General features: G+C 46.5%; 1 protein-coding gene across 3 annotated transcripts in view; it reads right to left on the bottom strand.

Moving 5' to 3' along the window:
* Positions 1 to 15,171, bottom strand: part of SIM2 (SIM bHLH transcription factor 2) — a 60,012-nt gene that overhangs the window by 30,077 nt on the left and 14,764 nt on the right. For 2 of the 3 annotated variants that reach the window (XM_081029149.1, XM_081029148.1), the window contains exons 4-7: positions 10,168 to 10,276; positions 7,257 to 7,342; positions 4,869 to 5,068; positions 400 to 506 (exon numbers count right to left, since the gene is read on the bottom strand). In XM_081029149.1, coding sequence (XP_080885275.1) covers positions 400 to 506; positions 4,869 to 5,068; positions 7,257 to 7,342; positions 10,168 to 10,276 — 502 coding nt within the window. The remainder of the gene's footprint in view (positions 1 to 399; positions 507 to 4,868; positions 5,069 to 7,256; positions 7,343 to 10,167; positions 10,277 to 15,171) is intronic. The other variant, XM_081029150.1, reaches the window with a different exon arrangement.

The following is a 15,171-nucleotide window of genomic DNA, read 5'->3' as shown; positions in this document are numbered from 1 at the left end:
AGGAGGATCATGAACGTGGGGCTCCCCCTCACTGGGTTGATTACATATTCAATAAGCTAAATGAGTGCCTGACAATAGTGAGGGCTCTGTATTTGCTCTACTGCTATTGCATTTTCTCGCAACTCATGTCCAGATATCACAGAGAAATTTAGGTTTCAATTCCACCACCTGGAATCCAGGAACTGCTGCCCATCACACACCGGCCAGTCTCACTGATGTTTGGGTACTGACGAGCAGCTGTGCTTAAATCAAGGGATGCATGAATCACGCCTGAGGGTTAAAATTCACGTGCATACAGTGGACGATTATTGTTCCAAACAAGGGACACTCTCCCTGCTCTGTCCTCGGCACCTCCTCCCTGGCTGTCCACCCGCCATGGACCCAGTGAGCGGTACTCACGGAGGTGGTGAGCATAGCGGAGGTGGAATACGTCGCAGCCGTGCACGTGATGGTACAGGGTCTTCTCAATCAGGTCCTGCGGCTCGTACCCGGTCAGCTCAGTCACCCTGGGGGAGTACGGGGACTCCAGGAGTTACACCGCTCCGCAGATTGCTTTTCATTTAAACTAATATTGGTTTTGCCAACTAATCAAGTGCTAAAAGGCTGGGGTGGTGGGGAAATGTTGATTTTGGAAACTAAGAATGATTTTTTTTACAAGAAGAAAGTCTTTGAACTCTAGCCCAGTGCAGGATGTAGCACTATTCATGAATGTTCTCCTGAAACCACTGGCTGGAAGAATGTTTGGGATGGCTTAAAATCTTATCCCTTTTCAAGGCGAAGCTTATCTGAGGACCCTTAAGAGCGAACTCTGATACTGACATTGGAAGAAAGCTGCCAAGGTGAGAAAGAACCCACTCTCTGGAGGCTTTTGTGGGATAGTCCTGTGTGAAACTTTCTAAAAATTATTGTGGTAAAATATGCGTAACATAAACTTTACCATTTTAACCATTTTAAGTATACAAATCAGTGGCAATGATTCCATTCACAATGTTGTGTGACCATCGCCATATCCGTTTCCAGAAGTTTTTATCACCTCAAACAGACACTCTGTACCCCTTAATCAATACTCCCCATTTCCCCCTTCTCCAACTCCTGGAGACCCCTACTCTACTTTCTGTCTCTATGATTTTATCTATTCTTTGATATTTCGTCTAAGTGCAGTGATACAATACTTGTCCATTTGTGACTGGCTTCTTTCACTCAGCATATTTTCAGGGTTCATCCATGGCGTAGCCTTTGTCAGACTGTCATTCTTTTTACGGCTGAATAAATTCCATGGTATGTAGATGGCACATTTTGTTGATCCATTCATTTGATGGCGAGTACTTTCCACATCGTGGCCATTGTGTGTGGGAGGCTTTAAATCTCCATTCCACACTGGACATTGTTAATTAGCCCCGTTGGTCTCAGGGCAACATACGGTTAGGCAATTCCTACTGATGGGATTTGGGGACTAGCTGGAGACATTTAAGCCTCATATCAGTGGAGGGTTGTTTTAGACCCCCCCAGAAAATATTCACCCCCAAGTACTGTGACTAGAAGGTCACCCTCCCTAGAGCAATGGAAGCACGTTCCCAGTGCTTATATGACATTACCCCTCTTCGTTCTCATCAAGTCCTGGGCATATTAATTTCCCACTTCAGCTCTTTGAAGGAAAGTGGCTCTCAATATCCAAGACCACATCGTCACTGGCATTCGGATCACTCCATCCGTAGGTGAAAATTGCATGTGGCAACTGCGCTGGGAACCATGCCCTGGGAGGAGGTGGCCCAAACGTCTTGGTGACAGATATTCAAGAACAGATGAAAGAAGGGGACAAGAGGAGATTCCCAAGGAGGTGAGGCCACCGTGAGGAGTCAGCAGGCTGGGAATGCTGGCCCTGCAGGCCCAGATCTGAAACGTTAGCTGTAAATTAAACGGGGAAACTTGACCTCACTTTCATTCCTTAACTCGCTCCCCTTTCTGTTGAGTTCTGTGCGGGCTTCGGGTTGTAAATCTCTGAGAGCCTCGTATTTCCCTGGAATGGCTCACTATTTGGTGTACACATTTCCATGGTGTTCCTTCAGGGCAGGAAGGAGACGGGGCTCGAGGCGGGTGGAAGGGAATGTGCACAGGCCAGAGCCTTCCAGGGCTCGGGGGACTTGTCCAAGGGCCACCTAGAACTTCAAGCCCCGTTGGAGTCCAACTCTGTGTGGCAGGAAAATTGAGACGTCTGGCTTCCCCCAAAAGAAAACCAGGCATCTCTCCTGTGTGGGGATGAAAGAGGCTTCACAGACCCTTTGGACGAAAAGTTTCAGAACAACGGCCCCAAACGTGTAAATGAATCAGAAACACATGTATTAAGTTTCTCATCAAAGTACACATGGCTTTAAAAATTAAAGGGGAAGGGAAGGGTTTGGCAGCACTCCCTCCTGGTTTTTTCCAACCCTCTAGTGTCTGACGACCTGTCAGAGGGATTTGCCAAACCCCAAACATCGCTCGGTTCACCCATCCTTAGCAAAAGCACCAGCTACAGTTTCAAAGTGAAATACCACAAAACCCCTATGAACCAAATTTCAGGTTATGCTGAGTTCAGTTGTGTCTGGGATTATGCTGGGTGGGGGGCCACTGGCCCCTGTGACTCTGGGGCTGCTGGGCTTCAGGCCAAGCCCTCGCCGTGGCTCCTGGGTTTTAAACTAGGAGCTGCCATTTCCCTCCCCGCTGGGCCTTTCTGCTGGCCTCCCAGTGCTGGGCCAGCCCCTCTGTGCTCCAGCCGGGCATCCTTTCAAAGATCATGGAGCTGCAACGGACCGAAGACCAGACGGAGTGTGGAGAAGTCTCCGGTGCATTTCTGGCCCCCTTTATAAGCACCTCCTAGATGACCGGGGTTCAGAAAAAGCCTCAAGACTTTGCTAGGAGTTTTTTGGTGTTTAGCAGGAAAAACTGCATGCGGAGTCTTCTGTGGTAATAGGAGGTCTTCCTCAAACCCACCACTCTTCTATTCTACTCACTTTAGGAGGACGTCCCTCCCATCCTAAAGCAGAGGAATACTGGCTTTCACCGAAGCCCATGTCTCAGGCTCCCTTCAGGAGCTCCCTGGCCTCCAATCTAGCTTCATACACCCTCTTCTGTGAAGCCCTCCATTCGTCCCTGGAGTTTCAGAGGTGTATGGATTGAACCACTTGAGAAGACCTGAAATCTCTCCTCTGGGGAGACCCCTCTCTTCCACAGAATTCGCCAGGTCTTGGGCTGGGAATTGCTAGAATGGTCAAAGAAATACTAGGAGACAAAACAAGGGAGAAACCAGTCGTATCCTCCCATGCTTCCAAAATAACGAACTTGGATAGCCAGGTTTTCTCTCAGTCCACTTGGAGAAGTGGCTCCGGAATCTGGAAAGAACTGGTTTTTCACCGCTCCTCTCCCTCCTCCCACACCAGGCTGTGTGGTCTCCTGGCCAGCCCAGGGACCCTTCCCTGCAGGAAAACAGCATTTGTCAGCCTTTGGCCATCTCAAGAGGTGCCACATCCGTCCCCTAAAGGGCTACCTTTACTCTTCACTTGGAGTCTCTGGGAGCATTAGTGGTGACTCTGTCACTTCTCTACCCTTGAAAGGTTCTGAGGTACGTGAATGATGAACTAGACTAATGTGTGTCTTCACCTTCCACCCGTAACCAAGTAGATTTGTTTCTACTCAATAAATGGTTAACATAATCAATTTCATGTTATGCATATTTTACCACCAAAAAAAGTGGGGGAAAAGAAGAATCAATAAATCCTAGCTTCAGAACATACAGAACACACACACACTCATAATCACACTCACACACACTCCCTTCTCTGGGAAAGCTCAGTCACACACACCGACAGTCAGGAGTGGAGTCCCTGAACACTTATTCTTGTCTGTACAGCTGAGGAATCTTCTAGGAGGCTAAGAGGCCCAGGGACTCACATTGCAGGTATATCAGGCTTTTTCCTTTTACAAATGCTTCATATCTGTTATCTGATTTCGTCTTTCTTAACAGCCCTGTGGGTAGCAGAGTAGATGGGGCATGGCTGTTTTTTGATTTGTTTTGTTTTGTTTTTTTCCAGATAAGAAACCAGAAGTCCGAAAAGGCCCCACAGGCCTGAGGCCTCAAGACCTGTGAGGCCTGCAACCCCCCCTGGGGGACAGCCAAGGCCTTGCCAGCACAGAACTCCCCTCCAGAGCAGGCTTCCGCAGACCCAGGTAACACGAATCAGCGCTCTGCCTGCCTCACTCACTCTCGTCTCTGCAGAGTCTCAAGCTGACAGGGATTCCCCAGGTAGGAAAGGAAAGGAGAGCTGGAGAGATAGTTCTGGGGACACGGCAGACTCGACCTCCCAGCCCAGAACCGGTACCCCGCTGAGCTTGTGGTCACAGCTTTGCCCCAGAGAAGGCCAGCTGTCTGCTCCCAGCCTCGGCCTTGCACGGGTCCTTGTAACTCAGATGGCTTCCCGATAGCCTGAGCCAGACAGCCTTCCCACAACACATGCTACTCAGAGACCTTCTGTTTGTTTTAAAGTTCTCCCAACTTGTTGGAGAAGAGAGGGAGAATCCTGACATCATGGGCCTTCAAAAGAGGCTCACTTGTGCCCATAGCACATATTTCCAGTACAAACTCCAGTGGGATGATGACAATATAAATAAATAGGATGTTTAAAGTACCTATAAGCTGAAGAAGCTGGCTACGCCTGAGTACTAAGGCTGATAGGAATTCTTTCAATTCATGATTTGGTTTCACTGCAAATCAACCCTTTCTAATTCACATTCTTAGCACGACTTATTCCTCGTTACATCTCGGTTTAACAGGGGCCAGTTGCCATCATCAATATCTTCCAGAATGCCGTAGCAGCAGCAGGGGCCAAACTCACCTGGAATCCAGGAATATTAGCTTCAGGTCGAGGCTGGCCCTAAACATGAACATGTTACTGTGCAGCTTGATCTCGGTGATGGCGCTGGGTGGCAGCGACTGGCCCACGGCCACCAGCCCCACGATCTGGTAACACGAGTCGTACAGGGACATGTCCAGCATGTACTGCCTGATTTTCAAGTAGCCACTGCAGTGGATGACCTGGGAAAGCAGAGGGCAGGGTCAGCCGCCAGAAGCCAGGGGTTCGACTGCCACCCACTCCTCCCAGCTCTGGGCCTGCTCACTTTCTCAACACGCTGTCCTATCCCCCAGCCCAGCCTCTAGGGAGCTGCATGGCTGAATGTCCGAGTCACTGCTCAGAAGAAACAGAGCAGTGCTTTTTTTCCTCAGAAAACAGTGTCGTCATAAAATAGAAGGGTTGTCTTATCCTATTGACTACGCTCGAGGAACTCCGCAAGTTAAGGCTCTTGAATATGTAACGGTCTTATCCATACTTATCTCATCACCCAGTTGCCATTAGATGGCACAGCGAAGGCACTCTGGGGGAGCTGACCATTTGCTTCGTAATGTTCACTTCAGTAACTGTAATGCTTATCTTCCAGTGGGATTGAATTTGACATGTTGGCTTGACATTTAGACCACCTGACAAGCTACATCAATTCCTCCAATACATTCAGAATTCATTCAATCAAAAAAGCTTTATTTTTAATGTATTTTTATTTTATTTATTTAGAATTCAAGATTGTATCCCCTTGTAATAAGCAATAAGCCAGAGTGATGACATAGAAACATTTCTAATGGTTATAGACAAAAAAACCATACAAGAGAAAATGTGTAGTGTTCTACACGTCAAACAGAAACGTTTGTGCAGCATAAGCCTCCATATCGGCAGCATTTATACAAGTTACAGTCAGTAAAATCTTGAAAGGATCACAGTCCTAACAGCAGGGAAGAACAACTAAAACCATAAATGCTCTTTTTAAAAGCGTTCCTCCAGGATTCCTGAATGTATTCCCAGTCTTTAAAACTGGAACAAATCTTTAAATCTTTCTCGTCTGTTCTCCCATTTTACTAATGAGGAAACTGAGGACAAGATAGGTGATGTGTTTTGCTTAAGATTAGACAGACAGTTAATAAGTGGCAAAAACAATTCAAGACCCGTGTCCAGAAGAATGTCTCTTAGGTGCAGGGCGGTGCTGGGTGTTTCTCACCCCTGGCCCAAAGAGGCTTAGAGGCTGGGCCAGCAAATAAAAAATGTACCCTCTAAATTATAAAACAGAATGAGGTAAAGTCAAAAGGAAGAGCTCCCCGTAGGACTCAAAGGCACCGTAGGACTCAAAGGCGGGTGCCGAGGAGAGGCTGAGATAGCCCCTGCATTGGGAGGGAGGTGGGGAGGAGCATTCCAGAAAGAGGACAAAGTCACAGAGGCACGAAACTGTCCCCTATCTCTTCACCTCTCCCTCCTTTTCTAACATGGAAATACCTCTGCTCAAAGGTTCCCATCTGTCTCCAGCTCCAGAGTGATGTGCTTATGGGGCGGGAGGCGCCTGGGAGGCGGGTGAGGAGCTGCAGAGAGGGGTCAGACGGACGGGTAGAACCAGGGTGCTCAGCTCGGACTTTGCCAAACCAGCCCTTCCACCTGGGAATGGCTGACTGCTGTTGAGGTGCAGCATTGCCCACGAGCTCTTTAGGTGGCCTACTCCCGGATTCTGGAGTTAGCCAGAGTAAGTGGCCCTGTCTGGCAGCGAAATTCGGCCAGGGAGGAGTGAAGCCCAGGCTCAGAGGCCCCAGCTCTGCCCCTGGGACTGCCCGCCCCTCTGCTGGGCCATTCTCCCTTCTCAGTTCATGTCCTTGATTATAGAATGGGGCCATACTCCACGCAAAGGGCTGCCATGACCATCAGTTAGATTAGATGAGATACAGACGAAAGCTCTACTTTGCACTCAGAATCACTGTATGATTACTACTGTCGTGCTGAACCTTCTGAGGGTGAGAGTGGCATTTCTGAGCTCTGAATACTTACTGCTGGCCCAGGATCCTGCCCTGGAAGATGGATCCTCATTAACTCAAGGGGCCCCTGCTCCTGCGGAACTGACCTGTATGCAAAGTAGAACCTACCGCTGCCAAGGTCAAATTCAGCCCTCAGCCATGTTTATTCTTGGTCTCACAGGACAAAATCCAGTCCTCCTGGAATATCCTTATAAGACACCAGTTCTCACAGCTATCACTTGAGCAGCAGCACTAGAAAGTTCTACATTAAGAGGTATGGAATGTTTGGGTCTCTGTGCCTTCCGGTCAGCAGGTGTGCTTGAGTGTGAAACAAAATGTAAAACAGGGAAGACCCACGACCGCCTGCTCCATCCCTCCCCCCTACCTTGGCTCCCCCTACCTTGTATCCGCTGCACGTCAGGCCCGCGTTTCTTTTCGCCAAGACACACTTCATTCGAAGAAAGAATGACCTCTCTATCTCATACTCTGAAAGCAGGAGTGAGGTCAGATTGGCCACTGTCCTACGAGGCTTCCCCCATCTTTATCCCAACAATAATCAATAAACTCTCAAGACCAGGTCAGGCAGCCAGAGGCCTCCTCTTAGCAGCCCAGATCCTGACCCAGAGAATTTCCGCCTAAGGCTGGGATTTGGGTGAGATGGGGGAGACTGACCCAATCCTGGCGTGGCTTCCACGTGCCCCAGAGGAAGGCAGCTCCAAACATGGCCACAGTGAGAACTTGGGAAACGCCAGCCTGGGGTCAAGGTGAGGACTGTATGTGCAGTGGGCCCAGCGCAGCTCAACCTGCCCGTAGTCTCCTCATGGATTCTCTGCCAGGAGAATCACCTTGACCAACGCTGGGGCACGTGCCTGACTCTGCAAGGGGGGCCCAGAGGCATCTGACTTCCCTCAGGGTAGCGGCTACTGAGTCAAAGCCAGGAGTACAGCCCCTTCCCCTGGCAGAGGGAGCCAGCCCCAGGGCACCTCCTGGCAGCCATGCCCATGGGCACTGAGACTGCCCAGCAACATGGAATGGGGAACAGAACCCAGCAGCCCACTGGCCAGATTAGAGCTTTCATCCTTACGGACAGCCCTGGACGGGTCTCTCCCTCCCTCTCTCCTTCCCTCCCTCCCTCCCTCCCTCCTTCCCTCCTTTCATCTCTCTCTCTCTCTCTCTCTCTCTCTCTCTCTCTCTCTCTCTCTCTCTCTCTCTCTCAAGCTCTCGCTCTCCCACTCACCCTTTTTCTGACTGGGCCAAAGCCTTTCTTTGCTTCCTCTTTCAGGCCGTGCACACAAATCTCTGACCTCACTATTGCAAAGGCAAATGAAACACCCTAAGGAAACACCCTCTGCTTTGGTGAGTGACACCAGCTCTCTGAGGCGCGAATGACAAAGTGTCCGGGGGGCCCCTGGGTGAGAACGAGGTCACTCCACTCTACATAAACAGCCATTTGGTTGTGGTTAATAAATTAATTTTTAAAGAAACGTTACCACTAGGACTGGAAGCACGGCCTCCCGCCCCTCCCTGAGGGCACTGCCTGGCGGAGTCCCGGGCAGCGCCTCGGAGTCCCTCTCTCCCCCTGGCTGGAGAGGCTGCCATTCACCCACAGTTCTGCACAGCAGGCTGGGTCCAAGGGGCATCAGGCTCGCCTCTCATGTGAGTGCCTGTCTGTGCCATTTCCAGATAAGCACGCTTAGGTCTAAGCATCACCACCCACTGATTAATAAGCTCTGGGAAGGCCCAATTCTCACGCAATTATTATAAACAATGGGGCCGGTTCAGACACAGAACAGCAACGCTGCAGATGAGACGCTGGGAAGAAAACCGAGCGCTTGTGAACCTCAAACCCTGCATACTCGGCTGGCTGTGCAACTGATCAGTGGGTGACCCCACCTCTCCTAGACGCTTCTGTTTCTCCTCTCATACAGTTGCTACACCTCAGGCTTGAACCCCATGGAAACTGGGGGTGGAGGGAACTCCAGATATTCCCCAGACTCATGTGCTGTCACTTTCTAAGCACTTTTTTTTTTTAAAAGCTGTGCCATGGAAGGGTAGAATGGAACCAGGGCCAAGGGGACAAAGCCCGTTCCCATGCAATTGACACACTGTGTGATTTTTTAAAACAATAACAACACAACATTTGGAGAAATTCTCTAAGGCTTCTGCTGTCTTTGTCCAGCTTTAAACGACCCCACAGTGAAAGAATTAGATTCTAGTGCGACTTTCTCTCCTAGCCCTCGTTCTGGTAGAAATTACGTCTTCAGAGTCGTTTTTTCCCACTGGGAAGTTTTGGCCAAGCGGGGACGCCACACAAAGTCTAAAGCAGACAGGAGATGTTTGGTCAACAGGCTGGTGGGACTCAGTGACCTGTCAAACGGAGTTACAAGCCCAGAGTCTCTGGAATAAGTTCTTTTGTGTCCTCCAAGCATGAATTGCGATTGTCACTTAAGGTGTCATTTGTATAAGGATGTGTCCACATCCTTTACTGAATAGTCACGCCCTGTCTGTCCTAACACAGTGCTTACCACAGTAGGGACCCGATCAATACTCAATACGTATTGATTGATGGGATGGGACTGTCAGAAGGAGGAGCGTGTCCTCAGCTGGAGCCAGGCCCGTGAGCCCAGGGCTTCTGAACTGACTTGTGCCACAGCACAAAACCTACAGACCCCCACTCAGAATAACATTTTTAAAAACTGCATAAAACAAAATACATGAGATTACGAATAGATGTATTACAAATGTATGGAAAAAGGTATCAAAATATTAAAACAAGTGGTGAGAGGGTTGCAAATGTGCTGCTCTGTGAACACATTAAAGAACGAGATCCAGTAGCAGGCTTCAGAACTCAAATTTCGAAATAGCGAAGGTATTAGTGACAGTGCTGTCTGTAATCTACATGCACAGGAAATGCTGAGTTCCAACGAGAGGGATAAAACATAATTTCCCCCATGCAGTTTCACAGACCCCACGTTCTCCTCTCCGACCCTTTGCTGAAGAAGTCCAGGTCTAGACCTGTGTCACCGGAAGGCCAAACCAAGAGCACCTTAGGGGAGACGCCTCTGACCACTTTTCTTTATCTCCTTCCCAGCATCTATCAGAGTCTCTAACTCCTGACAGGGAATCAGTGGTACTGCTTTAAAGGACAGAGACGTAAAGCCAATCCCCACTTGGGTGTCTGTTGGAGGCCGGGCTGGGCAGCCCTAGTCACTCTTCTCTATGGCAGTTTGGGAAACAAAACACCTCGGTCACATCCAAAAGCATCACCTTGTTTTCATTCTGCTTACTTTTCGTCTGGAGGAAATAAATACCTTGGAGCAGGTGGTGGTGAAGAGGCTGGTGGGCTGCAAGGACAGCCGTCATCTCGTCGTGATCGGAAGGGTGGATGTACTCATAAATACTGTTCCCTGTGAGTTCCACCTGCCGCCGAAGGGAAGAGAGGGTCAAAAATCCTTTCCAGGAGTGCCCGCGGTGGGGGATAGGGCAGTGAGGTGCCTGTGTCACAGGTATACCCCCGCCAGAGACAGGGCTTGGATCTCTGCCAACCACCTCCACCTTCTCCAAGCGCAGAAACATGGGTCTGCTCTCAAACAGCGCTTCTGAACTGTCTCCCACACTTTCCAACAAGGCCAGAGAGCAGAGGTTTGAACTGAAAGCTGAGAGAGTCCTGAGCTGGAAAGTGAAGGATGACAATGGCGTGCCATGGAGGTGGGTGACCCTAATGGCCTGGCAGCAGCCTTCATACAGGAGACACAGCTTAAAACAGATCGGAAGCGCGCTCCATGCTGCCTGAGGGGACTGGCTGGCTGGGAGACCAGCCACATGTCGGAGTGGGGACCCTGGGAGAGCCTCATTCACTCAGAGGCTGAGAGCCAGGGGCCATGGGCTCCACTGCACTTGAGGAAAACTTGCACCCTGAAAAGGCCCTTTCTCCCGGCAGCTCTGCCCCTCTGCCAGGCCTCTGCCAGAACTTTCACGTGGCCAGACACGTGTCTCTGGCCTTCTTAGTCCAAGCGACTGTGCTAATCCCCTGGGTCCTGCCCATGGGTGCGGCCAGGTGGCTTCGTGACCTGAAGGAGGCTTTGGGCCGACTCCAGGGAACAACGTGACCCTGGGTTTGGACACCACCTTCTTCCGGGCACACCCCACAGAGGACACCTCAGCAGGCCTAGAGGCCATGTCCACGTTGGACAAGGCCCTGCTTTTCAGGGACAGGGGGTGGGGGGAGCTCCAGGAAAATATCATCATTATGTTCTTTACACAGAGGTCCCAGTGATTTAGTGATTTAGTTCCTAAGCCTGAGAAGTTTTCTATGTTCTCCCAAATACAAGTGCCACGATAGGATGATAGAAAGTCTCAAAACCTGGGCCCCCTCACCCATCTTGACATGGGCAATGGCATAGAATGTTCTAGAAACTACCACCATCAGAGCAGTCTTCTGGGCAGAGGTGGGTAGGTCCTATTTTAGAGATGAAACAGTGAATCAGTGCACCCGGTATTGGTCAGGGGCCCCAGGGTAGTGATGGTTCTTCTACCACAGCCCAGTGTGGGAAGAAACTCAAAGTGCGTGAGACAATGCCCTTGGATGGCAAAGAACCCTGGGTAGGTCTGCAGACCTCTTCCTCAGCCCTGCCCAAGGGCAGAGGGCAAGCTAAAGAGCAAAGGCAGGCTTGCGAGTGCCTTGTCCCCAACCACCCCTTGTTATTTTTAAGTGTGTTGTACCGCGTGTTTCATTGGGAGGCTCAGTGCTCTCAATCAGAGCACAGAGGATGTGATCTCCTGCAAAGGGGCAGCCCTGACTGTGCCACCTCACGCAACAGGACAACCCCAGCCAGAGCGTTTAATGGAGAATTTCTCCACCGTTCCAAATTAGCATCAAGGCTACCAGCTCTTTACTTGGGACCAAAGGGCCACGGAGAGGTGAAGTAATTTCTGAGCCAGCTCTCCCAATTTGTTAAGATATGTGAGTTGCCTTTTTATTCAGAACAAATTCCATTTCTGGCCTGCTAAGTAATCTTGTCCTTAAAGCGGCATTTACAATTCTATTTTCTGCGTTATTCATAGAATGTTTCTTTCCAATATTAGGCAAACAGAGCAATTATTACAGAAACCCTCCTTATCCACCTCCCAAACCTGGCACTTTCCTAATGACCCAAATGGCTATTTGCCTAGGTGAAAAAAACCTATTACATGATTTCATTTAAGTGATAAAAACTAAACATTCTTCTTTCAAGTCATTCCTGCTAATCCTTACAAAGTATAAGTAAACCAGCAAAATTTAAGTCACCATTTGGGACAGAACACTCTTTTTTTCCCCCTGAGAGCAGCCAAAGAGAGTCCTTGTGAAGCTGTCAGGTGGAGCGTGAGAAAGGCTAATAAACCTGGGAGCTATTTTTTTAATTCACAATTTCAACGACTTATTTTTAAAATGACAAATAGAATTTTTGTGTCTGTATTGGCTTATCAGTTCTCCCTTACTCTCATTTTTAGGGAAAATTGATAATTCTGATTTGCTCCGGGGTCTTATTTAGAAAAAAATTAACTAGTGTCTTTTTAGAGAAATAGCTTCATATACTTGCAAAAAGGCTTGCATCTGTGCTAATAGGGATTCCATTTGCATTTTAATCCCAAAATAGCTTCATCTGTTTTCAAAGATCCCATTCTCATCTTGTATGTTTGGAGAATGACAAGAGTGAAGGTCCATGAATTAAAGGCTTGATTTTCTGACTATTCAGGTCAATTATAAAACTCGAAGGCTGCCTAGGAAGTAAAACAGTCTTCAAATAACGGAAATGTTTTTAAAGAACAAATTTTGGAATGATAAAACAGTGCTGACCTTGACTCAAAATTATGGTTGACACGGTGTTTCCTGTATTTACATATCTCTATTCGTGCTTTTGAATGCTGAAAGAAATGTGACTACCTCAAAAAAAAAAATTATGGTCGTCGCTATAAAACTCCCCAGGTCTCATACATCAGCCTTATTAAAACAGACCCTCAATGTGATATTTTAGTATTGGTAAAACCCTGGTAACTACGAAATGAATTGCTTTCCTACTAAGAGCTTTTTTATGTTTTGCTGAATAGCTTTTCTTCCTGCCAAGAAAACTACACAGGATAAATACACACTAAATGGATGTATTCTGGGTCGGAAGGGGAAAGTCACCCAGTACTCTGAAAATGCACATTACTTTGCTTTGGGTGTTTTGCTGACTATGGTAAATTAAGCATTTTAAAATAAGATGGTTTGGGTTTCAGGGTTCAAGTTATGTCAACAAACATGAAACGCTGTCCTTTCTCTTTATTTCAAAAGTGAAAGGATTAGGTCTTATGGCCCCAAACAACGCTATGGCTATTTTTATAGTTGTGGTTCCGGCTGCAATCTCAAATATTCCGGTTTCCTTTCTATGTCTCCCGAACAGCTATTTCATACATATCTATATTTATTGGAAAATGTATATTAGTTACCTAGATGCTATATAATGCATGCAATGTTGGTAAGGAAATTTAAACCACAAGGATACTTTAAAATGTTTGAGGAAATACATAGCAAGTATGTATATAGAGATTTTTTCCTTCTTCAAATATGTTATGTTAATTATATTAACCGAAACACCATGGAACTAAATCATTGAATAAACTTGTATGAATAAAGAGTGCTTCCCCAACTCTACCTCTTCCAAGTAGATATAAATTTGTCTACATGGATTATTATGTACTATGCATATGTGTATACACTAAACAGAATTTTCAAGCCAGAAGCTTGACTCTATTTCCCAACACTGTGGGCTGAGGAGAAAACTTGCATTTTGTGGTTGTCTCTGTCATTTTTTGGTACGAAAATCAGACGTCAAGGATCTGTGTTCATTCATTTAAAAGCAAAAATAAACTAATAACTCTGCATGTAAAGCAGATTTCTTATTGCAACACTTATTTTTTTTTAAGTTTAATAAAACGCTTTGAATTGAGATGAGCATATAACACATAACCATTTTTGCCCCTTCAAATAGATGATTCAAATAGTTATTTAGATAGTGCAGGTTAAAAACAAAACAAAACAAAACAAAACAAAACACCACTTGCTGTGAATGATCACACAATCATGGCAAACCTAGGAAGGGGCTTATGTTCCGTAAAAATTGCTAACATAGAGTTTAACCCTGAATTCATGTGAAAGATGTCATTATTTAATGAGATAATGTCACTGAGAGTAATTGAAAATTCTTGGAACACAGAAAGGCGATATGTAAACATAAACTATTACTACCACCGTTATTCATCGGAAAACTTGTTTAAAAGGTTACTCTGACTACTGGGTAAAAATTTATTAACATTTTTGTCTCTGGTGATGTAAAAAAAAATCTTTAAGCCTATGTTAATACAATTTTCACGTTTGATATATTTGCGTGACTTTTTATTACTAATAAAAATAATCTAAAAGGTGCAAAATATTTTTTAAAAAGAGAAGTTGGGGTATTGGACATCCTTTCAATACTTTATTTTACTATTTAAGTAAAGAAGACAGACAAAAATACACATTGTGATTCTGCTTAGATTTCCTTCTGTGAAGTTAATCGTGAACAGGAGGCAGGTTTGAGGGAAAAGTTTATTGTTGCTTATTTAAATAGTTCAGCATGGAACACTCCCCAGACGCTAGAAAGGATTCACGTCTGTATTAAAGTGTTTTTGTAACTGAAGACTGATACTAAGACAGTCCTGCCGAGAGATCAGAAAACAAAAAAAATCAATCCTTCTGCACAGTTTGTCCTATCTTTTTTTTTTTAATTGACACTTCTCCTGGCAACATATAGACAAAAGGCATCTCTATAACTTTCTTGGCAAGTGGTAGTATATAATGCCCTCCCCTTTCAAAATTATGATACAAAAGAAAATACAATTTTAATTGTGATTCTTCTTAGATTTCCTTTTGTGGAATTAATAATGAAGAGGAGGCATGTTTGTCACCTAGCCAATATTTTAGCTGCTCTTAATTAAAGAGAAAAATAACTGCAAGAGAGATGTGGGGTGCTAGATTTAGCAGCCTGGCGGAATGATTTGGAATCTCCTGGTATGTACACAGTGCCTCACGATGTGCTAGGACATTTCACATGACTAAGAGCCCTTTATTTGCCCCCCAAAGGATGCTATTTGAAGCAACTTTTGTGCTATTGTAAGTACAATACTAATGAAACTATGGTGATGCCTGGGTTTTGTGTAGCTGCCTATAGTTTATAAGTCACATAAAATGGGCATTTTGATTTGTTTCTTACCACAATCCTAAAAGAGGGGTAGAGCAGACATTATTTTCTTATTTA

The sequence above is a fragment of the Rhinolophus hipposideros genome (assembly GCF_964194185.1).
Source record: "Rhinolophus hipposideros genome assembly, chromosome: 2".
Classification (NCBI taxonomy): Eukaryota; Metazoa; Chordata; class Mammalia; order Chiroptera; family Rhinolophidae; genus Rhinolophus; species Rhinolophus hipposideros.
The sequence above is the reverse complement of the archived record's forward strand: the minus strand, read 5'-3'. Positions and strand labels throughout refer to the sequence as shown.